The 26393-nt window shown below is 40.6% G+C and overlaps 1 protein-coding gene across 1 annotated transcript in view; it reads left to right on the top strand.

Moving 5' to 3' along the window:
• Positions 1-6074: 6074 nt before the first annotated feature.
• SYT10 (synaptotagmin 10) overlaps positions 6075-26393 on the top strand; it is a 34089-nt gene continuing 13770 nt past the window's right edge. The window contains exons 1-3 of the mRNA XM_051640703.1: positions 6075-6225; positions 18243-18600; positions 24499-25063. Of these exons, the coding sequence (XP_051496663.1) occupies positions 6075-6225; positions 18243-18600; positions 24499-25063 (1074 nt within the window). The remainder of the gene's footprint in view (positions 6226-18242; positions 18601-24498; positions 25064-26393) is intronic.

The following is a 26393-nucleotide window of genomic DNA, read 5'->3' as shown; positions in this document are numbered from 1 at the left end:
AATCAATGAGCATTCACAGCTCCTTTGCACATAACTGGGGAGGTAGATCTTAAAATCTTTATAATAGGGGCAAATGGTGAGTCAGGCCACAGAGCCGCTCCCCCAGCCAGGCAGGATGAGCTCTGGGGCACTGCTGGCTGCCTGATCCATTGCTTCACTATTCTTTCTGCTCAAATAGCCACAGAAAAGACCACACCACACTCTTACGACTTTGCAGTGGAAAAAAAAAAACAACAAACAAAAAACAACAAAACAAAACCCAAACCACAAAAAAGAGTATTTTATTTAATTACCAGCTAGAATCAGATAGTATCTAAAAAGCAAACAGTTCACAGTGGATAAAAACTCTGATAAAACAAAAACTTTCCCCTCCTATGTATCACTTACAAAGCACGATTTGAAAGGAAATAAAATAGTAATCACTTTTCCCTCTATCCCTAACCAATTATTCTTGACGAATTACAACATCTTATAAATTATTCCATGCTATGCGTCTTTTAAAAAAAACATTTCCACAAAACTGCAAATATTATTTGCTGCTGACTCTCTGAAGTTGCTTCATCTGTCTGTGCAGGCCCTGTAAGAATCAAGACAGTCCTGTTTGCTCAGATTTGTCGTCTTGGGTATCAGCTGCACCAAATTAAGTGGGGGGAAAAAAAAAAAATAATGGTTGCTTAACATCTCTGAAAATCAAGGAAGCACCTGTCTGGACCAAATGTGGGGGATTCTTTATAATTATATTTTTTTATTCATAGTGAATTAGAAGTTGGAAAAAGCAACCCAGCTGAGGGCTTCATTGTATTAGGTATTATGAAATTGTGGAATCAAGAAGAGCAAATTGAGAAGAACGGTAGGGAAAAGAAAAAGGAAATTGAAACTTTGAAACTTTTTTGTGTTACTTCTAAAACCAAGGTAGGGTTCCTGTTCATAAGTGCTCAAACCTTAGGTAGGCAAGAAAAATAAAGGATACCAGAAAGAGTTAGTATCTTCATGGTATAGTTTGTAACTTGGAGAATTAAGGGTGTCTCTAAAAGTCACAGTCATATGCACCGTGGCCCTTCACTGCTGTAGCCATAAGGCTTCAGTCCTTTTCCAAGGACGCAGTGCTGAATATTCAAAAAGCTGGAAGCTTTTTGGAATATTTTTTTGGAAGCTCCCAACCTATTTAGGATTTGCTCTGATGACAAAATCATGCCAAGCAGTTACTTTTTTGTGTCACTAGAAGGGCAGGTGTCATTTCATGTGTTGGATTCCTGTGCTCGCTTTTCACCTCATAAGCAGAGGCCCAGTTCTGACCAAAATTATCTCATCTTCATTCAATTAGGATGCAAAGAACACGAACACTCCCACATCCAGGTGACACAATGTTTCAGTCTATTATTATAGGTACCTTTACATAGCTCATGGCAACCTTCCTCTCTAATTTGCAGGTTTGGAATGTTCCGCTTTGACTGTCTCCTGGATCTCTCTATAACCGTAATAATGCCTGTCAGACAACTTTTTTTTATTTCTTTTTTTTTTTTTCCCATTAGTAATGAAAGGCACTTCTTAATCAAAGTTAGAGGGTTAAAATATAAAGTTAGATTCTTTCACATTTCAGTGTTTCTTTTGCTGTTTAAAAGGGATGGAAAAATTAAGGAAATACTATTAAGAAAAAAAATGTACCTTTTTTGCAAATAAAAACTGTATTTGTAGGCTGTGTTTTGGCTTTCTTCTTCTACTGGTAGCTTCTTACCAGTTGAATGATGATATTTTTCTTTTCCCTCAACTATGTTGCTTTTTCAGTACCATGATTTCATTCCAAATCAAGAAACCAACAACAAACCCTCAGCTGAGTTAGAAAAATAGAGAACTACTTGACAGTTCCAGCTAAGGACAGGATGCCACTTTTTTAAACAAACAGAATGAGTTCTTATGTAGAGAAGTAAACAGGCATGATGTATCAGAAGCAAAGGAGGGAACTGTTGAAGACTGCACAAGTCAAGAGTAAATTAGGGCTCTCACTGGGTCTATCTACAAAGCCACTGTTTGGCCATGTCCAGCAGTACCCTTGGGGCTGGCCTCTGCTTGCAAGCACAGCTACAAATGTAGTCAGAACCTAATTTCTGTTGCAGACAACTTTGGCAATGTACACTTCCAATTTAGCTGAATTTCAGACAAGTGGTGACAAGATATTAAGTGAAGAATATACCATTCCTATGGCTATTCTTACACCTGTTATCATCATCACCTGTAGCACAGAATCACAGAATTGTTGGAAAAGACCTCTAAGATCACCACATCCAACCATCAAACATGTTGGTACCTGTTTACATACTCCAGTTGATGTTGAGACACCTCAGAGTCTCCCTGGTTCCTTTTTGCTGCAGCAAGGCAGGAAACCCTCCTCCTGGTAACCGAGTTCCAGCCAAGGACCGTACTCTAAGACCCTTTTTAATCTTTCTTTTTTACTGCAATCCTCACAATCAGCCTACCCCAGTTTAGTCTGCATATGTCCATTACTACTTAATTCCAACTACAGCTGTCCACAGGTCGGCCAAACCTCCCACCTGGCTACCAAGGAGCAGTGTAAATTCAACAGAGAGTACGTTTGACTTGATATTCATCAGACCAGCTCCTTTGCAAATTACAGGTAAGTTGTGGTCTTACACTCAGTAGGGCAGTTTAATTCTGCAAGACATCTGAGCCATACCTGTCTTTAGGCTATTCATATTGACTAAACTTGAAAAATCCTAACACAATGTTTTTTGAAGGATACATCTTATAAAACTGGGTATTTTCCAGTCCAAAGCATAGTACCCTAACAACTGGTTAGGTATATTGCATAGACAATATAGGCATGTGAATACATATAATTAAAAGGGGAAAAAGGAACAGCAATTACCACCAAGCAGCCAAGCCATTGTGAACCTGGTAATGACCAGCAGTCAGTATGGCAAGAGTGTGTAAGATCTGGTGTGATCCCAGCAGCAGGAAACTGTGAGACATCAGTCCACTGTGTTCTAACAAATCACAAGTGGTGAAACTGCCTAAGAGCACTCCCAAAGGGAAAATGGTCTTTGTGGATACAAGGGCACACAATGCACCTGCATATTCATTTTAAAACTGCCAGGCTATTGAAAATCCAACCAGTGGGAGCTGAATTTAGAAAACAAGCTTTTATATCCTTTCATATGCAGAAAAAAAGTAACTTTCCACTGAAAGAACACATTGAATAAAAATGTCATGATTCCTAATCTGAATTCACATTTCTGACTAAACTTCTCAATGCAAAAGCGACAAATTTCCTTCATAAATAACATGTACCCCCCCAAAAAAGTTCTGTTTGGATCTGGTTTAGGACAAGATAGTCAATATATCTCACCAGGGGAATCATTTATTTCCTAGTGAAACTCATCTCATAGTAATTAAGCTGAGCAAAACTATTCTGTTGATGAATTAAAGTTTATACCCATGATACATAATAAAGAACAGGATTTAGAATGGTGGTGCAGTTTATATAAGATGCAATGATACTACTGACTGTGGCTGATATTTTCTATATACCTAAAAGCATTTTAAAAGTACTCAGGACAGCTGAAAGAAGTAGCAGTCCCCAGACATCTATCAGAAAATTTCAGTCTTCTTAATAACTTACGTAGAATATACCTGTTTGTGTTTTTCTGTATCAAGGTATTTATCAATAATATCAAAGGTAAGAGTAGTCAGATGGCATGACCTTCACAGAAATGAAGTTCTTGTGTGAAAAGGCAAATGATATAACAATGTACCGAAGTGTCACTACAAAAGTAAACAAGCAGGGTGGTAAACTGATTGACATCTGAAATGTTGACTCCATTATGTTCAGTGGCAAAACTGCCAGTAATTTAGAGGCAAAACAAAAACTACCCATGGAGTGTGTGATATATATCTCTGGTCACAAAGACTGTCTGTAGAAAGGTTAGAAAAAGAGGACCATAGGTCTCAGCCTTTAAATGTAGTCCTTCTCTTTAAAACCAATTCCTGTTTACAACCCTTCCTTCACCCCTCTGCATATGTCTCCTTTTAGCTTCTGCTAGAGCTCTGAATATGTCTCAAAGATAAACAGACTGCTTAATTATTAGTTGGTGGTGCATGACAGAACTTTGGGAACAGAACAGAACTGTCACATGAACAGAAAATATGTTCATATTTTGAAGTTTGGAGGTAGGCATCCATTGCCTTCACTGAAGTATCTACCTACTTTTTTATTGCAAGCCTATTTTCATGAGATAATTCGACAGATTAAGGTCCCTATGAGGGTTAAATGAGTCTTCAACAAGTACTACACAGGTCTGTGCCCTGACTAGCTATAGTCTAAACATTGTAGGATTTTTCAGAACATTTTTGATAAAGTTTTGACAAGGCTAGTGTCAGGAAATGCATTGAGTAAGGAATTATTTCTTTAGCAGCATTTGATATTTATTAAATACTTGGCATATCTGTGTTAAGGCTTTATGGAACAGAATTTCTGTTGATGTTACAATTTATATACAACAGATTCTATTACTTTCCTATGATTTTGAAAACTACATGTGTATGAATGCATATGCATAACTGTATGAGCCTTCAAAATGCCAAGTGGCTGACTTTTAGAAGAATCATCTCGAGTTTTTTTACAAGTACCTATACGACACAAAGTATGAAATTTCATAATTAAAACTGGGAGAAACATTTCTGCATTATTTCATAATTTAAAGTTCCTGGTTGATGTTACAAAGTTTACAAATGTTAAACTTTCTATTTTGCTGGAGAGAGTCACTAATTTTCAGGCAACAGATAATAAAATCGGAATCTGGAGGGGAAAAAAAAAAAAGCACAGCGTATGCAAGTTCACTTCTCATGCTTATGAAACGAAGACATCCTAGCAGCAGCCTACAGGCAGTGCTGTTAAGCGAACTGCTAGCAGACTTCCTTTCAACTATGTCTAATTAGAATTAAGTCTTGAAAGACTACATATGCCTTCGAGGTAGAAGCATTTGTCTTCACAAATATGAAAATGGACCAGAATTTCAGTCAGAACATGAACACATTAACAGCTGAAGTCTTGTTCGGCTTGCAGCAAATACCTGAAATCACCACTAGCAGCATATGCTGTGAGCATTTTTAGAAGTATGCTCGAGCACACGCAGCACCTGGAACGTTTTTATGAATTAAAAAAAACCCCGAACTTTACAGAACTTGTTGAGGAAATAGACCAGACAATCCTAAGGTTACTCTAACTCCTTTACAAGTTAAAGAAACAGCCGAAGTCAGCTAATTCAGCTGTTGAAAAGTGTGGTTGTAATGGTGATTTGGTGAGTTATTTGACGTTGCCCCGTGAAGCGAATTGAAGGTTAACTGCCCAGGTCACCTACGAAATAACGTTCCAGGAAGAAAAGCGGCCTGAGCGGTGTTGAATAATCCCTGATTCACCCCGCAGTCGCCATGAACGACCGAGAGGCTCCGCGCCGCTGCCGTCGGGGCTCGGTGGTCCTGCCGTGGGGAAAGGGCACGACTGCACCCGCCGGCACCAGCGCATCTCCCGCTCCGCTCCGCACCGCTCCGCTCGTCCCCGCGCACCCTCTGTCCGAGGCAACCTCCCGCCCGCCCGCCGCGATCCCGCAGGGCTGATCACCCGGGGAGCCCTCCCGGGCGCCGCGGCCCCTCAGCGGCCAGCGGGGAGAGGAGTGGAAAAGTTTCCCCGGGGGCCGCTCGGAGCCCCCCCCGCCAGCTGCGCCCCCCGCGCTGGGTTGCCATTGGCCGAGCCGCCTACCGAAGCCCGCTAGGCACAAACGGCGTTGCTAAGTGCATGCTTTCTCCCCCCACCCCCACCCCCCCCTTTTTTTTTTTTTTCCCCTACCTCCCCTATTATTTTTTTTGTCTCTCCCTCCCCCCCCCCCCCCCCCCTCCCCTTCACTACTTCTTCGGATGAGAGCGCGGGTTCACTCGCGCCGCGCCCGCCGCTCCGCCGCCACCGCTCCGCCCCGCTCCGCCGCTGCCCGCGGGAGGCTGCGCGGGTTGGGCGCGGAGCCGTCCCGCGCCTGCCATGGCCTAAGGGGCGGCCGGGGCAGAAGATGAGTTTCTCCGCGGAGGACGGCGTGGGCAGCCTCTGCCACAAGGCGCTGCAGATCATCTCGGAGCTGTGTCTGGGCGGGCAAGTGGAGCGGGAGAAGTGTGCGGGCATCTTCCCCCCGGACACCGCCCGTCAGGGCATCGGCGGCACAGGTACCAGTACCGGCCCCGCAGCCGCTGGGCTTGTCCTGCCGCTGCCGCGGGGCGGGCAGCGCCGGCGTGGGCGGCCGGGGAGCGCAACTTTTTCTTTTGCCTTCCCTGCGTGCGGAGGGGGCGGAGGGGGGGGGGCAGTCACACAACCCGCTTTAAAATCGTCTCACTGGCAGCCCGCGGAGGCTCCAGCTCCCGGGAGGCAGCGAGGGAATCGTCGGGACCGCCGAGCCACCGCCGCCGCGGGGTCATCCCCGTGCCTGGGGTAGGGGCCACCGGCCCGGGGGCAACGGGGGAAACCTGGGGCCGCCGACGGGGGTGCAGGCGTGGGGACAAGGAGAGAGGAGAAGGCGCCGAGCAGGGACAGAAATTGCCGCCGACGTACGAGCCCCGCTGTCGGCTGGAGCCCCGCCGCCGGAGACAGCCCCTTTCCCTCGCAGCTCCCTCTTTTGCCCCCCGCAGCTCCGCTCGGCAAGGTTTTCCCCGTGGTGAGAGATTCTCTTAGCGCATAGCTCGGCCCGGGATGCTTGTGGGGCCGTGCGTGCGGGGAGCGGAGCTGAGCGCTGTGTCACGGGTGGGCAGCATTTCCGTGGGACGGGCGCACCAGGCGCGGTTTGTGCCCGGTCGCCCTCTCTCTTCTTCCGTGGCCGTGCCTCGGTGTCCTGCGTGTCGCGGTGGCGGCCCCGAGCACACAGCGGGGGCGGGAGGGGCGAGGCGGCCGGGCGGCTCCGCGGGCGGTTGCGGGACCGGCAGAGGGGAATGCGGGCAGATGCACCAGCTCGGGCTGGGGGTACACCTCACCAAGCCGGGGATCAGGGCATCCGTGCGATTTGACTGGGCCCCCGGCGCTTTCTGAGCGGGGTTTGACATAATTTACCGCCCCTCCGTTAATCTATGAGGACGGCGGGAGAGGTGTCTTGGCAGCCAGTGGGGAACCTGTAGAGTTAGGGCAGTCCTCTGTCCCGGACCGGCCCAGGAGCTTTTGGAGAGAAGGGGCTAGGGGGGAGCATTCGGGTTAATTTAAATATGCCGAAGCCAGAAGAACTGCCGGGGTCGAAACCAGAATTTTGACTCCTAACGGTGGCATCTTTGCTCACTGTTTTCTGGTTGTCAGCACCTTTGGGATCGGCTCCCCGCGGTTGCGCGGTTATGTGCAAATACTCTTTGGACCCTTGCGTTCCATGGGGCTTATTTTTAGGACGGGACTTGAAAATTACTCCAAGTTCTGTACTTAATTTCAGCCAGAAGAGATGGGTAACCTATTCTGCCTGCCCCTAGGTGCAAATAGCTTGCATTATGTCCAACACATAACAAGCGTACAGTGCAAATCAAATACGTTAACACCGATTCATGAAAAGCAGCAGGTCCTCAGCATGTGCCCCAGCTCTTCCTCTTTTTCTTTCTTTTTTTTTCTTCTGTTGCCCACAGATTTTACTGCAAATTCCGGGGTTATTTGTAGTATCTCAGAACTAGGAACTGTTGTCTGAAAGAGATTCTGCTTTCAGACTCCGGTACTTGGCACGATTCTCCTAGGCTTTTGTGCTAGAGGCAGGAGAGGACATTCCAGTCCCCGCCGCTGCAGCGCGGGAGGGGGGGCAGTCATGCCCGTCCCGACCCGACCCGACTCGTCCCATCCCATCCCGGCGGGGCTGGTTCTGCCCCTGCCGGAGCGGCAGGTGCGGGGTGGCGAGGGTCAGAGCGCGCTTTCGCCGGCACGGAGCGTGGCTTTGTTCTGCTTTGCGATGCCAGCTGCCGAATTTATTCCGATCGCGCACTGCATAAGTTGTCTTGGACCAAAGGTTGTATGAAAATAAAATTGCCCTGCAGAGCCCGGAAGCCTGAGCTCCGAAAAGATGAGTGTCTCTGTATGCTTTTTAGAGGGTACAGCCCAGGGGTCAGTGTTGTGTGTCGAATAGAAATGAAGTTGATGTATAAATAGGTGGGGTGTGAAGGATACAATAATGTCCCAGGAGGTAAGCATATGATGTTGCATTTTGAACAGTAAGAGGATCTTTTCAGATGTTTCTTCAAAGTCCATGATCTTCCTGATATTTTGTTTGGTTTGTTGGGCTTTTTTCATATACAACGCCTGACTAACTTGCAGTTGCTGGGTTAGAAAAAAACCTGATAATTAACAGACCAGGGGTGCCAACCACTGGGTCCCACGTCTCAGATGAGTTCCTAGACCTCACTTTTTCCTGCTTAAAAGGAAACCATTATTGGATAATGGGTGTCAACTTCATTGGCACACATACTAAATTAAACATTAATAGTATTGCTAGTGAGTGTCCATTCATACTTTCTGGCTCCAGAAGAGGAACAGGCACACTGTCATTGTTGGTAATTGACAATATTTGTATATCTGAACATTTGGATAGACAACATAAATAGCACTCACATGGATTTTATTAACTGAAAGATTGTAAATACAATGTCTAGACTGAGAGAAATGTGGTCATGAAAAGGTGGATCATACCATCTCTTCTGCTCTTCAAGTACACAGAGTTCCTTATCATCTCTCTGGATAAAGTTAATGTTGTCCACAGTGTTGAACATGCATAATTCCTGTTCATGAAAGTTAGAAGCATTGTGTTCTCTACCATCATTCTGAAAATGAAGCCATAAATGTTTGTGTTTTCCTGAAATATCTGTGTCTCATGCATAAGGTGGTAGCATTTGGTGTCAGAGTCCATATCCTTCAATGACTGAGTAAATTCTGCACTGTTCTGGTGTCATGAGGCTGTAGCTGTGTGGTAGAGAGCAGAAATGGCTAATTTAGTCTTACCAGTTTTGCTCCATGCTGGGTGACATGCATCATGGAACCAGATCAGCTATTTGCTCTCTGGGGCTCCAGCTATAGCAGTGCGTTGGGGATTAGCTCCTGCAACAAGCACTGGAGTGTGTGGAGAAGAAAATACTGTAGTAAGAGTAAGAAGATACCTACTTTGTGAAGATATCTCCAAGTAGTGGAGAAGGTATAGGACTGAGAGAAGTTTATTACAGAGGAATGATTTATTATTATATGTAGTTAAGTTATAGAGTAATATATGAACTTTAAATGAAAATCCAAAAAGCAGATAGTCCAGGAGACAGTATGAAGAGGAGGGAACAGAAGATAATAGCTTGCTGTATAAATACAGTGTGTTCTCTCTTTAAATAGTAGCTTTATTCAATTTTCCTCATGTTAAAAGAAGATACCTACAAGAGTCACAAAGGTAGCATAAGTGAAAAACACTACTGAGATTTCATTGGAGGAAAGAAGTCTAAAAGATGGGGAAACTCATTTAGAAAAGAAAGAATAATGCAAGACCCATTTCAAAAAGTAGGAGAGTAGATGGTGAAAAGGAAAGCAGACCATCTTTGTTTAATACAAGAATAAAAACATGCTGTGTAAGTTGAAAATGTTAAAAAGGCAACTAGAGCTGCTGTATTATGGTTGGTTATGTTGGTGGGTGTGACAATTGCTTTCTGTTCAGCTAGATTGTTAAAAGCAGCCAAGCTTCTCACAGGTTCTCATAGGAATGAGTAACTTGAGATAAAAGATGTGCCACCCAGTCAGAGGCTCAGAGCAAAATATGAGACAATATTAACCTTGTCACCCACTGACAGGCAGAGAGGCTGGATACTGACCTTTTTGATAGTTTATGTGTCTAGGTATGAGAAAGAAGCATAACAAGCATAGCAAAATCAGGGAAGAGTGAACCAGAGACACAAAGAGAACAAAAAATGGCAAGTAGGGTTTTGGGAAGGCAGAGTACAACAAAATGGAACAAAAAGTAGAAAGGAGACTATTTTAGGTTTTCCACTAACCAGAAAAATAACCTCCATATGTTTGATTCCTCATATTCTCAGATACATCAGATTTTGGACATTCTTTGTTGACAAACAGGGTTTAATCAAAGAAATGTCTGATTCTTCAATAGTTTTTTCTTCTCAGTGACAACACCATAATCTTAGGACCCTCAATTACTGCTCACTGCTTGGGTCAAGAAGGGGTAATCTTATTGAGTGTAATGGATAATTAATCTATGGAACTAATAGCAAAGAATTTTAGTGAGATAAATAATTCTTGTAAATGTCTAAGAGCTTTAGACAATTAGTGAAGATAGGACATCTGCTGTTGTATTTTCTGTCCTGGTAATTACAAGGGCTATTAATTCTCCGAACTTAGGGGAGAGCTCAAGAGAAAAAATTAGGAAGCTGTTTACATTTATAGTACCTTTATATAGTTAGATTACTGTGTGAGCTTTCTTCTGAAAGGGTAGAGCATTTTTGGCAAAATGCTGAAATATATATGCAACAGTTTGGTTTTGTTGGGATTTTTTTTACACTGCCCTTCAGTAGATTTAGGTGAAATTATTAAGATGTTCATCAAGTAAGAAGAGTTGAGGTGGAAAATAAGTGTTAGCTGGATGTGTAGGATTGCATCTAACAAAGTTTATCTTTAAGTGTCCAAAGGTCATATATACACCTGTATTTTTACTCAAGTTACCTGATTATGAAAGGACTCTAATTAATTTTTGCCAGTTAAGCATCCCTTCTCCTTTTTAAAGGAGCTAAGCACATCAAAGTCCCAGTTGGGAGCATTTCTGAAGGTTAAGCCATTAAGCCAATTGCATCGAGTTTAATGAAAGTAGCTTCGACATCTTGCTCTGGGGACATGTTTAAAATTCATTGCCTGTCTTCTGCAAATGGTGGGCACTTTCTGCTGTTTTGGTTTTGGTTTTGGTTTTTTTTCTAGGCCTGCTGGTCCTGCAGAACTTCACTATCTCATTATTGTTTCTCTTGGGGAACCAATGTTTATAACAGTGCTGGGAACCCAGTTGCTACCCTGCAGCTGGAATATTTTAGCCATCTTGAGTGTCTAGAGAGTTCTAGAGTGTTTGCTCTTGCTCTTTTGCTCATAAGACAATTCATATTTTACATTGACCATACAAAGAGCATCAGCTTCTACAGGATCATTTTAAATTCATCTAAATACTCTACTCGCAGTTATTTTATTACCCTAAACATTTAACCTACCAAGTTTGCACCCTACCCCTGATTGACAGTTCACTATAGAAGTATAGAGGGAGTAAGAAAACACTGGAGCATCTTGCGCATGGCCATTCTGTAAAAAAATCTCACTCTTCCTGAAGAGCAAGGTTGTGTGCCAAAGTCAGCATGAAGAGGACCAGGAAAGGTTTGAATGAGTGTGAAGACTACTGTCATCAGTGTAGGACTGTCATACAGGAAAGGAGCAGTTTTCTTCTTGAGAAAGTAACTGTTGTGTGAAATAATTGAGCATTCTGTTACAGAGAAATGTGATTAAATTAAGTAATAAACATTTGAACAGTTAACAGACCAATCAAATTATTTGTGATACAGCTCATCACCTGGTCAGAATAAAGTTATTCTCAGAGGGAAATAGGGATTGGGGGGAAAATGCAGTGTTACTGAATAATATGCTTTCCAAAGGCAGTGTTAACAAGCTGTGAAAACCAGCAATGCATCTTAATTCAGTAGCATAAAGGTAGAACATACCCCAGATACCAGGTTTCTTTACAGTAAATGTGAAGGCAGTCACAACAATGCAGAAGAGCTCCACATGTAGCCAGCAGTGATACCCAGTAAAAGCAAGAGTTTTATGAAATTATCTTCCTCCATACACATTTTGCAAAGAAATACAAATGAAAAATACAAAAATGGTTGTAACAACTGGAGGACAAATCTGTAATGATGATAAAGAGACGCAGTGTTTTGCTGGGTCTCATCATATATATGAGGTGTTTGCTGCATAATGCTGAGTAAGAATAAACAAAACCATGACAAGTAAAAAATTACACTTGAACTGTGTGAACCTTGTTACAGCTGTGGAATGCTTATGATTAATGGCAGTCCAGTGGGCTTATTATGGGTTTTCAGTTAATTTCTGTGTCTGAAAGAGAATAATGAGGTCTTCTTGCAGATGCTTACAGAGATATCCTTGCAAGTGTGAAGACAGAATGGGACCAAGACAAAAGCTGGTTTGTTGTTTAATGGAAAGCAAGGGGGATTTGAGCAAGGATGTGAGTTACCTTCTGTTGAGATTAACTGAGAATTAATAGGTAGGAAAGTAGGTAGGCCAGAAACAACATTGGAAGTGGAGACAAATAACGTACATTTGGTGTGTTACAGAGGAGAGTTCAATGTTCACTGCAACATCTTTTGCTTCCTACCCTGCAGGCCAAGCACAACAACCCAGTCAGACAAAAGTGAGAGCCATCTCTCCTAGTTAGATACAGCACACAAGTCCTGTACTGAGGCTTATGAATACCCAGCTGTTGTGGCAAATTCCTTCTGATTTCTGGAAAACAGAAGGTAACATGTGCTAGGGTAAGGCTAACAAGCTTTTGGGAAACACCCTGTGCCTGCTTTACATCACATCATCTAAAGTCCTGTATATGGAGTTTGAAATTAAAAAAAGGGATATTCCATTTGTGGTTGGACAGAGAGTATCAGATGCATTAATAAATGATATAACCTAGATAAAATTATTTTGACAAGAGAGTAATGATTTTCTGTGCTGTAATCACGTAGTAAACCACAGTAATACCTGACTTCATTTGATTCCCTTACTGCCAAGAAACATGCTGCCATAGAGCTCTGTTAGTATTAAGAAGCAATATATCAGCCAGTAGATGGTGATGATGGCTGTTGTAAAGAAATTCAGATACCAGGCTGAATTAACAGCATAGGAAGGAACACATTCACAATAAGCCTAGAGTCAAAAGATTTGTATAAGATCTTCAAAGTACGTTCTCCAGGAGAACAGGAGACAAGATGACATGTAGACTTCTAAATGGAAGGCTGGTTTTGCCATTTGAAAGTTAAGTAGGATTTTTTGACAGAGAGAAAATACAAGACTCTCCACCTGCCTCTTTCTGAGGCATGCTAAAGCATTGTATCTCCATCTGCAGGGATTTGGGTGAAACAAAGGTAATTGTGGAAGATCTGCTAATGCCAAATGAAAATGAACACCAGCAACTTTTTATGTTGTTCATATTTCCCGAAGGAAAGCTCAACAGCAGAAATGATGGGTTGGACCAACTGTTTCATATGCATGGGAATAAGGGAGATTTACTGGACATAGACCTTTTATAATTGATGAAGATACTGCTTGCCTCCAAATCCTGGAAAACCAGATACCTTAATTTCTATGACTGAGCTGAGTCCTTATGTTCCAGACACAGGAGTGCCCTTTAGAATGAAAGGGTGAAGTACCTTTTGGCTGATGATCCAGAGAACAAATTAAAAGTTAAAGAAAAATATGTTTGGTCAGATATAGACCAAGGAGTGGGTTAAAAAAGAATATAACCCCCTTTTTTTCCAGGCACTTATTTCCCCATTTTCCTTTGCTGGCAAGAGTACCTTCTCTTCAGCATGTTTCACATCATGTATGTGCCAGCCCATTATACACATCGGTGACTGTGTCACAACACTGTCTGGTCTCATTCTTTCTCCATTCAAGGCTATGGGTTTCACGGAGTATGTTTTTCCAAGGTTAAGCATCAAGGGGCATATTCTCTCAGGGCATTAACTAAAATATAAATGAACTCAATTTGGTTTGGAGATGGAAGTCTGCCAATTTGCTTGTTTGCGAATGGATTCATGGGCAGAACTTTTCTGAGGCAAGTTTCAAACAATGAAGTGTTGGAAACTGTAGTACAGAAACTATTGTTCAATACATTCCCTAGTGACCAGAAAAAAAGATGAGGATGTTTCTGAAGTACTTGCCTAATATCAAAGACTGGCTATCAAGGAGTCTCTTCTGGCAGAATTGTTTCTGAGGGCATTCATAAAAAATGAAGAGAGATTTTGAGGTAAATAGAATTCACTCACTTCCCAAATAAACATACCTTTCTCAAAAAGGAAATATAAAATTGTCCAAAATTTCATTTCTTGAGAGAGCAGTTTTAAATAGAAAACAATGAGGAAATACTTACTTTCAGTTATCAAATGTTATCAAGACAATGAAGATGACGTTAAGGACCAAAGATCAGTAAAGGAAGATCACCAGGATTGAAATGGTAACTCCGTTGAAGTCTCTGGAAGATTTTCCACTGGTTAGAAGGGGGCGTGTGAGAAAGAGGGTTTTCTTCACATTCCTGAGCTCACCCAGCATGAGAACAAGAATGGTAAAAGCAGAAACTTGCATGTCCAGATGAATACTTGAGAAGATGTCCTGTTCTGTGAAAATGTGTAGCATTGAAGACAAGCTGAAATTGCCAGTACAGGAAAAGAATTGTCAAACAACTGCTTGTAATTCAAGATTATTTTTCTTTTCCTTTGTATAAGAGATCAGTAAGAACATTATTTACAAGGCTGGCAATTAACATTGTCCCAGCAGAATGAGTATTCTCCTTCTGCCTCTAAAAACTTAGGCATCTTTGAATTTGTCACCAGTTTTACTTCTTTAAATAATACTTACATGTGTGAAGTTCAACTCTCGTCTGGTGACACATCCATCCTCTAGTGTACCTGTTTTCATTCCCAGCCAGGTTTCCTTTGCAGGGATGTGAAGAAACACTGCAGACCTGTCTCTGAATGTTATGTATTAAACCAAGCTCCCTGTAAAAAGGTGATATAAGAGACATGTACCATCTAACAGGGAAAGGGTCTGGGAAGCTCCATTTGACAGTTTTTCTACAGATTATTTCAGTGTTCACGTAACAGGAAATCTCTTGTAGTTGCTCGATTGAGTGACTGCCAGACATGAAGAAGCAGTATGCTTTTTATATCAATTTTATCATGGCATGCTGATTGCTTTTTAGCAATTATGGCAGTGAATGCAATTAAATACTTTTTAAAATAATGAGCTACTTTTTGGTTAAATTCCTGTCAATGAAATTATTCCATGTTTGTCTTCAAATAGTCGTAGTACAATGGTAGTAGTTGAAGTACAATATGTTAGGTTGTTTATTTTATTAGTAAAATAGCAAAAATTGAGACTATAATTTGTACAACTCTTTGTTGAATTAGCTCCTTTTCTCTGCTCTTGACACTTCGGATGTTTTGTGAGATTATTTTAGGGCCATAAACCATAAATTTTCTGTAAAGATTTTGGGGTTGACTTAGAATTTGAAAGAGTTTAATGGAAATACAGAAAAAAGTCTTAGGGAATGATGAAGTATGGGAGTAAGTGTTGAAAGGAGATACCAGTTTCTTTGAAGGCTTGAAAAATGTCTTGCAGAGAGAAACTTAAAATAGAGTTGTCTAGAAATGCTTTGATGGAATGGTTTTCAGCTGATAGTATCTATTCATCAAATTGAAACTCTGCTGAAAGGGATCAAATTTCATAATTCTGGTTTTTAAACATTTCCAGCATTTTCAAAGTTGTTAAAACATCCTGTTGAAACATTTTCTAAATTATAAAAAAACCCACAGTTTTCCGTTCTAAAAGCCTTCCTCTCAAAATGTAGCCTAATTATGCCAACCATCTCTAAACTGAGCTGGAAATACTGCAAATGACCCAAAATGGAATCACTTTTTGTTTATTTTATTTTTATTTCTGATAGATTATCAACATTTTCAAGAGTTCTACATTTGTCAGGCTTAGAGAATGAAAAAATATTTTGCCCAGCTTGATTGAAAATTCAGCTGGCTCAGTTTATCAATGAAGTTCTTTCAGTATTCTCCTCCTGTATTAATGTATTAAAGTCACTTATGACCACTCTCTGGCACTGAGGCCAGCTCATGTGTAAAATTATTTCTCTGTGTTATCAAAAGCTGTCATCTACTGAAACAGAAGGGTGACATCCAAACCACCAATTAAGAATGATCATCAGCCTACTCTGATACCTGCTCCATGCCAAGGGATTGGCTGGGAGAGTATGAACTGGCCCAGTTTAAGACCATTCCAGGAACTGGTATAGGCAGTTGAGTTTCAAGTCCTGGGTTTGTTTCCTGGCACAGTTTATTTTATTTGGTTTTTTTGTATAGGCATGTCTCATGAAGCACATAATATCTTTTACTCTCTCATACAGAAACATACAAGAAGCAATGACTGTAAATTAGAACTACAAAAATATAAGTAAAAAATACAAGTCTGCAGCAAAGTGATTGACCATTTAAACAAGGTGTAAACTCAGCATCTCTTGATGTCTTCTCTTGTTGTCAAGATAGGACAGTCTGCTGCAGAACATGCACAAGCCAAGTAAAAATTACTGGGCTCAGAAAGGATATTGGGGTAAACAGTAGATTAAACCAGATAGCCTAACAATCCCTACTAGGGGATAAATTCTCTAGAAAAATCAATTGCAAAAGTATTGTTTGCTTCTTGTGTACATTATCATTACAATTATGCATCCATTCATTTTATGGAAACAAATCAGAATTTTCCATTTGAATTTCCATGTGAGTTTCCCATTAAACTGACATGCATATTCCAAGAGCTATGTTTTGAGCTTTAATTATAGGTAGACAAGGAAAGGACACCTTTCCCAGGGCTGGCAGGAAATGTTCAAAGAGCCATACTTCTGTTCAAGGCAGGGCAGCAGTTTGTGCAAAACTTTAAATCAAGAAGCACATCCTCCACCAATTCCCTCATGACACCAGCTGATGTGTATGAAGTAAGGTTGAGCAAAACTATCTTTAAAATCTCCAAGCTAGAAACCTTTTCTAGTTGCTTTTGCCTAATTCTCATGCATTTTCATGTTGAATTTGCCTTAGACTTGGTATTTGTTACTGAAAGATCAATCTCAATACTATATATTAACAAGGAAAACATTTCTAAGTTTTCTACTGGAATCTTCATCTCTCAAAGGGACCTGTGAGCTACATACTGTTTCATGGAGCTAATACATAGCTAGAGGACTATTTTTCTTCCTGTGATCCTCTGGAAAAAATATGCTCAATTTTTTGTTATGCTTTTCCATTGGTTTAGTTTAGTACCCTGGAGCCTGGAGCTACGGATACAAAATATTAGCTGTAAAACTGTCAAAACTTGTTTTAACAAGCAGCAGCAGCCATTGCTTGAGGAGCATTTAAGCTGGGTTTATTAAATATTTTTAAAGTATGCAAAAGACTCTTTCCAAAAGGAAAAGGATTTTTTTAGTTGTATTTTATAGCATGACATGATACTGGAAAAATCAAACTGAAACATGTCATATCGAATAATATTCCTGATTAGGGCTCAACTGACATTTCTCGTGATCCACCATGTCCTGAAATAAAAGTCTGTTCAAAGAATTTGGGTGGTATGAAATCTGTTCTCCTATCTTTGGCTGTGCTATTGGATATGCTAACTGATTGTGGCAAAAGAAGGCAAATACAGGGCAGCAGAGGTAACTGTTTAGTATGATCTTGGTACAATTCTGAGCATTGTGTAGTGTACACTGAAGCCAGCTGCATTTTCAGAGCAGAGTTTTAGATACTGATGTTTATGTGCTGCCTTGGTCAAAGACAGAGTTGGTCCAGAACTTAAGATTTATCCCAAGGAATTTCTTATTTCTGACAAACTATATCCTGTCCCTAATTTAAGCCACTAAAATGTTAGGTTTGAACATGTTTCTGAAACAGGACACAGAATCAAAAGTTTGCCAAGTCCTGAAGAAGTATGTGTATCAGCCTGGCAGTTTAGAACTGGTCTGTCTTCATGTACACTTACGAAAAGTGTTGACTGTGCTTTAATTTTTTCAGCAAGATGTGCTCCTGAGCAGACACCCCTGGACAACAATAGCTAGGTGCATTTGGGACCATTTGGATAGTCCTTTACTCCCACAGAAGTCTGACTGAATGCATAGCTAGTGGGATATGTACTGGCCCCTGGCCTGAACAACAATTAATGGAGCATTTGTGGAATAGATATTAGAGAGTAAGAACATTTTAAAGGTGCAGGCTTTGATATCAAAAAAAGAAAAAAAGAACATTAAATAGGACTTTAAAGCTCTATGCAAGCTCATGCTAAAAATGCTTCTATCTCCTTACCGGTATAAATTTAATTATTTTTTTTCTCTCTTTGTTTGTCTGTCATGATGATCTTTGCTTCTAATTCCTTGCAGACATCTCAGTCAGTCTGTTAGCAGTAGTCGTCAGCTTCTGTGGGCTTGCCTTGCTGGTGGTCTCGCTTTTTGTCTTTTGGAAGTTGTGTTGGCCCTGCTGGAGGAGCAAACCTCTCACCTCCAATGCCAGTAATGTTCCCCAGAGCAACTCCAGTGCTCCTACAGAGGTTTTTGAGAGCAGTGAGAAAAAGGAAGTCAAAGAAAATGGGAAACCTACAACAAAGGTACTTGAAGCTGCTTTGAAAATTAGCCACACTTCACCTGATATACCAGCGGAGGTCCAGAACGCGCTGAAGGAGCATCTGATCCGACATGCACGCATGCAGAGGCAGATCACTGAGCCCACGTCATCATCAAGGTAAGTCAGGGGCACTTGTGTTTGTGGCACAATTCCTGGAAACATATAGAGCCAGAACACTCTGCTGAAAATTTCCAGGTTCCTTGGTTATTCTCTAACTTCTTAGCAGTTATGGGTCAAACAGCAGCGAGATGAAGGCAAAGCCGCAGTGTCCTTTGAACTGAATATTCTGAAACACGTGGTATGCCTTCCATTACATCATTGTTTTAACATAGGAAGATCAAATCTATGTCATCTACTACTTTATAAATACATAAATTACTACTTTAGGCATTTCCATTTTAGGTTTTCTGTATAGAAAGATCTATTTCAGTGTTATTTTTTAAAGTATTGCAAAGCTTTTCAAAGAGATGTTTTTATAGATACAGCAGTTGCTTTAGCAGATTAAAGTTTCTCTCTCCACTAAATAAATGACAGATTTGTTGTTGATGGCACATTTCTTTAAGACATGCGTTGCTCTATAAAGGAATTAAAAACCTACTCTAAGAATGTTGATCCTTATGTACTGATCTTCAAGCAGGACAGGTTTATACAGATGCTTAAATAAATTACAGGCATGTAGTATTGCTGAAGTGATTTCTCTTGTATTAAAATGGAGGACACAAACTTTTATTTTGTCTCAGATACTGCTTTATATTGAAAAGCAGTGAGGATGTGTGTAGTGACCTATAGATTCAAACGGCATTTTTTTCAAATACTGTCAGCAGATTTAATGAATGGAAAACAAACAGTGAACTACAAAGGTCACTTTCTGTGTCAGAAAAAAAAGAAGAAAAAAAAAAGGAGGTGGCATATTTTAGAAACAAGGAATGGGAAATGAAAGCTAAAAGGGGCACCTGATTGTTTGCATAATGCCACAAGTAAGAATACAAATCCTGTGTAGGGAGTAGCTTTCCCTCAATAGAACGTTTGCTAAATGGACACATGCTACCAAAGGAAAAAAAAAAAAGCTCACATTCACAATAATCATCAGAGACACAAGATTGGAGAGGACACATGCGTTACATTTAGTGGACACCTACTTTGCTGGCCTTATGTGAGTCCCTAAGAGAGCATTTTGGCAGCTCACTGTACTGATCACAATTGTGTGTGCTTAAGTGCTTTTCCCCATCTATTCCGATAGCATGAAACAGCCAACAGGCAACCACAAGAGGCTTCCAAAAATGAGAGCATTCCAGCCAGGGGAGGTCTTACTGGCTTTAGCAGCTGAACCATCTCCTGATTTATGAGACTGTACAGCTGGCTTTAAGCCACATTGCCCGGGCTATGCCTGACTTCAGCTACTGTATCCATTTGCTAAGAGAGAGAACACAGTATCCAAGCCACTCTGAGGAACATTTCCAAAATACTGGGAAGACAACTTTGAAATTGTAGCTGTTGTACTAAGCACAGAGGAACCAAAATTGATACAGCTTAGCATGACAAGGATGTTACACAACTTGCAATTACAAAATAGGATATTAATTGGAAGAGTTTTATTCATCGTTTACCAACAAGTAAATCTGTATGTAATCAGACTGTCTGATTTCCTGAACAGACAGAAGAAAAAGCTGCCTGGCAAATGGACTTGAATAGTCTCTGTGGTACTAAAGGGAGAGAAAGGAGTTCCAGGGACGTGATCCAGAGGTACTTCAGGCTGTGAAAGTATTCCCACAGATCTCTAGAGTGACTTGGATTGGGATCTAAATGCACATAAAATATCTGTGAAGACAAGGAGAGTTTTACAAAATTAAAGCTTGCCATCCATCCTACTCTTTCTACACATCTGGTAACTTTGTAAGGGAGCTTTTTCTTTTTATTATTCTAGATTATCAGGGTTAAATCTCTTCTGAGATGGACAGTTCCTTTGCTTTGAGTAACCTGGGATGTCCCACCTTAGCCAGTTAATACCAGGGTGTTTGAAGGCATCACTTTAATTTACATTTTACTGGAAAACTACAGCCTCACTACAAAACATGTTTCAAATGAGATGCATCTTAAAAATTACCCAGAAGTGGTCCTTTCTGTGTTTGTAAATGATTTTTTTTTTTCTGTACCCCTGCCTGCCTTAAGTGAGTCTTAACTTTCTGACTGCCCATATTAATTATTGCTGCCAAGGACATGGTGTATGAGATGAAGATAAGGCATTTAGACCAGCTTTCTGGATTGTTCCTCCATTGTATTGCAGAATATTGGATCATAAAGAGACTAAAATCTGTGGTGCCCTTGATTGGGGACCTCTAAATAGAGAGGAACCATTAGCAGACACAGAGGTAACATAACTCTCTCTTGCACCACCTTCAGTACAGAAATGCTTTATTTACACAGGAGTCCTGAGTGATCCGAATGTACCATCTCTTAATTGTATTCCATTGACAAAGGATGTACAAGAAATGTTTGCTGTCTGGGTAGTCTACTCTACAGTAATCTCACCTGAGCTGGGGCAAAGGAAAGGGTTTTAACCAGTTCTGTGATAGGTTCTTGCAGCATTCATCTCTTAATAAAAGAGATAACAAAAAAAGGCAAATATCAAAAAAGAGATATCTTATTAAGTTATCATAATTGATTCAGCAAGGATTTCAATAAGCCATCCAGAGCAGTAATAAAATCACTATGACATTTGGCTGATCACTTTTATAGACTGTACATGTAAAATGAAGATGTTATGTAGGGGAAATGATGAATCTCTGCTTAATCAGAACTATATCATTTTCATACTTCCCGATAATATGAAAAGACCTGCTGGTTTTTTTTAAACCTTCTTTAGTCTTTGATCCCAGTTAACCAGTAAACTACAACAGAAGTCCTGCATGAGTGTTGTTCATTTACAAACATTTTTTTCTCTGTGTTATTGAGAACCACTCTTCCCAGTACTTTGTGAAAGTATTCTGTAGTATAGTTTACTTCTATGATACTGCTTCCTTCAAATGTTCATCTGTATTTTCAAAGGACATACTTTTTGCTCTTCAGCATTACGTGAGCCAGGAGCTTGTCACTCAGCTCTGCAAACAGTAAATCAGTTCACAAGAGGCACAAATGCAAAAGCGAGGTGCTCAGGAATGTTAAGCTTATAGAAAAACAAGCAGACTTGTTGACTTTAGTGATCACAAGGAGAAGACAGCAGCCTCTGTTCTGTCTAAATACTGCAAGTGCTGGTGTCTGTTCGCAGATTTGGTCCAAAAGATTGGTCTAAAGTCATCTAGGGAAGCTACTCCAGAGCCACCACTCATAAATACCAACTCATACCATAAATCAGCAGTGACCTTCTCTTTTGTCTTGTATATGGCAATCTTACTTCATACTGTCATTATTCCTGTGCAAGCACAATTATATACTACAGATTTACATACAGATTTACTGTCACTCCAAATGTATTTGTTCCATGTTATAAAAGTCATGTCTATTATAGGAGTAGTACATAAGATCCAGAGGGAGTTGAAATACCTGGATTTGCACAGATTAGTAGCTTCACAGCATTTTTACAACCTGGTTGCCTGACATGATTGCACTTCAATTATCACAGTCATTAGTTCCTTTGTTACTCCAGAACAAAGGAAGATAAATATGTTGCCATGACAACAGTGAAGCATCTTAATAATTAACAGACCAATTAGCTGTCTTGGTGAAATGCTCTGACTCAGATTCTAGGCACTATGTAATTAGGACTTTGGATTACTAGAGCAAAAGTGCTGCTGGTTCCCGTGGGGAACAGCCACACAGCTACACAGTTTTAGTCAGTGGCATCTCGCAACAATGACAATGCTCACGAGAGAGAAATAATACATTTGGGGTTTTGTATGTTAATTTCACAAGTATTAACTCAGATCTTCAGGAACACAAGAGAAGGTTGAGGAAAACAGGATTTGTGGTCTGTTTTCACTCAAACTGGAAACTCCATACGGTTGGCTTCACTGTTTCCCCTGCACAGGCAGTTCTCTCTACTGCTTGTCTGTGGCAAGGTTTGAACATGATTATCTGGGCATCTCATACGACAGGTGCAGGTGCAAGGAGCACTCAGGAAGGCCTGCCTGTAAAGATTCCATTAGCACAGGTAGAAACAGCAGTAGCAAAGGTCTTACTGGACTAAATTATGAGAAAAAAAGATACTTGAAAGCTAATGCCTAAATTGTTGTGTGCCCAAACTTTTATTGCCACTACATTTTAGTTGGAGTTCAGTTCCTTCCCTGTGTTTAGCACACCTATGAGGCCGGACTTGCCAGAGATCAAAGGCACAAGGACAGCCGTGAAACTCCCTGAGGACAATACTGTACTTTTCTAACTAGTTAGGACATTTCCACTCCTCTGTCCTTTCCAGTGTGGCTATTGTACACAATGAATTTGAGGAGTTTTAACGTTTTAGAGAAAAATATCTTTTAACTTGTCTGTCTGTAAAAATAAAAAAAAAGGTAGAATGTGTTATGAGAGGGGTGTATTCATCTAAATTTGAGATCAAAACACCTGGATTTTTTGGAGCTGCTTCAAACTTAGGCTGTCTCCCTCCCCTATTCCTGTATGATTATAGTACTGCTCACTGCACCCACCAATACTGAAGAGCCAAAAGGGGAAACGTTCTTGTTTATTATTTAATGGCTGCAGATTACCCTCTTGTATCTCTGCTCGACTGAACTGCTGTAGTTTTGTACTTCATGCCTTCTGCAACCACTTCACTTACAGCAAAAATACAAATAATATCTATGATATGAGTCCTGGGTGCCTTCAAATGGACAATTTGCATTTCTGATTTAAAGGAAGAAATACACAGCTGTGACACCTCTTGTTTTCAGAACACAACACCACAGGGAAAGCAAGCAATAAGGCAAAGTTGCATTTGGCCTTAATAAGCAATTGATTGCAAAAACCAGAGGAAATTCTGACAATTAAATTGTTTTTTAATGGCAACTAAGCATGCTCACAGGAGGAGATAGTGAGCTTTGCCAGTACAGATTGTTGGCATAGTGAAGAACCAAGGAAATGTGAAAATGTCCGAAAAAATAAACTGGACAGTGTGGCCATAACAGCTTTTTCTGATGATTAATTCTATTAAGCTTTTTTTCCTCATGCTTTTATACTCCTGTAAGGCTGTATGGCATACCAGGTGTTAGATTTCACTCTTTGTAGGAAAGGACAAATTTTGACTGATGTTCATGAGTCAAGATAAGTCCATAAATACATATGAAACACTGTATTCAGAATTACAAGGATTTAAACACGTTGTTTCTTCATAGAAATATAGGAGTCAGCTTTCTAATACACTATACAGTAGAGTGTGAGAACAGAAGGAAAAAAACCTATAATCAAAAATTGTTGACCAAAATTTTGAAATGCATTGCAGCCAGAACAAAATGTTCCCAGTGTGACTAGACAAGGCAGCCTGTACCTCAGTGTAGCAAATACTAAACAGATATATATAAAATGTTGTAGGATGGCAGAGCACTATGCTGAAAACTTCCAGGAATAGATCTGAATCGCCTTTTCAGGCCTTGCACAGTGATCAGTGGTAGATATTTAACTGGAAAATGACCAAAGAATGCCTCCAAAAACCAGTATTGATGACAATTCTGCAAGGGGTTCTTTTTTTTCTGCCTGACTATGCTTTACTCAGGCCCTAGCACAGTGGGATCAAGCAACGTTCTGTCAGCTTGTTCAGTGAAAGAACCTGAATTTAGTTTTGGTTGCCTAGCCTAAAAACAAATTTATAAATATTTATATTGCCAGGATACTGGGTGTCTCTCAGGCCAAGATGTTAATTCTGAAAGATTGTTTTCTCTCAAGGATGTTTTAACACTTGGAAAATATTGGGGGGAATGGGATAAAAGAGAGGAACCCTTTTTTATTTGGTCTTGTATTTTCTACATGGTAATACTAAGGTCTTTTCCCAGAAATAACCATGACTCATTTTGTATGTGTGTATGTGTGCAGGCACAATTCTTTCAGGAGGCACTTGCCAAGGCAGATGCAAGTGTCCAGTGTTGATTTTAACATGGGGACAGATCCGATTTTGCAAAGGGGAGAAACGACAACCAGCATTGGGAGAATAAAACCAGAACTCTACAAGCAGAAGTCTGTGGATTCAGATGGGCAAAAAGAAGATGTGAAAACATGCGGAAAACTTAACTTCACTCTCCGGTATGATTATGAGAATGAACTTCTGGCTGTCACAATTGTCAAAGCCTTAGATCTGCCTGCTAAAGACTTCACAGGAACATCTGACCCCTACGTTAAAATCTATCTGCTTCCAGATAGGAAAAAGAAGTTTCAGACACGAGTTCACAGAAAGACATTAAATCCTGTCTTTGATGAAACTTTTCAGTTTCCCGTAGCCTATGATCAACTCAGCAACAGGAAATTGCATTTCAGTGTTTATGATTTTGACAGATTTTCTAGGCATGACATGATTGGGGAAGTTATTCTTGATAACCTTTTTGAAGTCTCAGATCTCTCCAGGGAAGCCAATGTATGGAAAGACATCCACTGTGCCACCACAGTAAGTAATGTGTTCCAAAAGCATTAATGTTATATTTTCATTTCTCTTCTGTAGTTTGTGGCAGAGCATCCTGTTTATCAGTAGAGTCTGGAAGAAAAAAAAAAAAAAATTGTCAATATTTCAATATTTTCCTTTGAGCACTGAGAATAAGATGCCTAGGAAACTACAAAAATATTCTGGGGACACACTATCTCCCTTATGGCTCACTGTGCAAACATAAATTAGATTTATAAATTAAATAGTTCATCACAAAAATCACTGCCAACAAGAGCAATTAATATTTTCCTGTTAGCAAAATACCCGGTCCTTCAAAGTTACCATCTATTAAGGAACAGGGCCCATTCTCCCCTTGTTAGCAGATTTTTGTAGGTTGGAAATCTTGTGAAGGAAGAGAGAGAGACTAAAAATACTTGAAGTCTCAAATGTTCTTTGCTGGCTGCCCTGTGCTTAGGGTCCCCAGTAGATGAGCTTGTGTTGCTGCTGGTTGCTGGCAAAATTCAAGAAGTACAAGCAAGTGGAGTTAGGAAATAGAAATAATTTGTTTATAGTTGCAAGCAAGAAAAGGAAGCCTGTGCATGGATGATGGGATACATGACTGGCTACCAGCAGGAAAACCACGAGTCTCTAAATATTTTCTTTATTAACCTTGAACTCCAAACTCATCTTTCCTGTTTGGAATTTGAGGGAGTGTTGGGTTTTTGTTTGGTTGGTTGTTTCATTTGTTTTTTTAACAACTGTGCTATTTATATAGAATTTTCCCCATTCCTTGCTCTGGAGATCTCCAGAGCAGTCTTTGTCATCCCTCGATTTGAGTTTGGGCTGGACTTCCACAACAGGGATGAATAGAGGCTAGAGCAGTACTAGACACTGTTTCAGTGACAGAAGCTTCATACCATCCCTTCAGTCAAACCAGAGACTTACCATGCCTCTTTTACCAAATGTTTTCATGCTGTTCAGACCTGCAAGACAAGGGTAAATCTATGTCCACATGACTAGGAGAACAAAGAGGACTGGTATTTCCTCACCAGTTTAAGCATAAGCAATATCTCCTTCCCAAGGAAAGAGAAATATTAGAGAGCGGAGCATAGCAGAGACAGTTTTTCAGTGTAAATTAACCAAAAAAAAGTGCTATTTATTTTAACTGCTAAATTGGTCTGAACAGCCTTTGACACACCTCCAGAAAAGCACGTCTGCATATGCTTCGTTTGATCCAGCTAGGATTTCAGGTAAATTTAAGAACTGTGTTCTCAAATTTAAAATTGAATCTCTGTTTAAGTCTTGGAATAATAGTCCAGTAACAATTTTTAAAATTTATTCTAGCTTTGATATC

Source organism: Apus apus, chromosome 1, assembly GCF_020740795.1.
Source record: "Apus apus isolate bApuApu2 chromosome 1, bApuApu2.pri.cur, whole genome shotgun sequence".
NCBI classification, from domain to species: domain Eukaryota; kingdom Metazoa; phylum Chordata; class Aves; order Apodiformes; family Apodidae; genus Apus; species Apus apus.
Note: the sequence above shows the minus strand (reverse complement) of the source record. Positions and strands in the feature narration are given on the sequence as shown.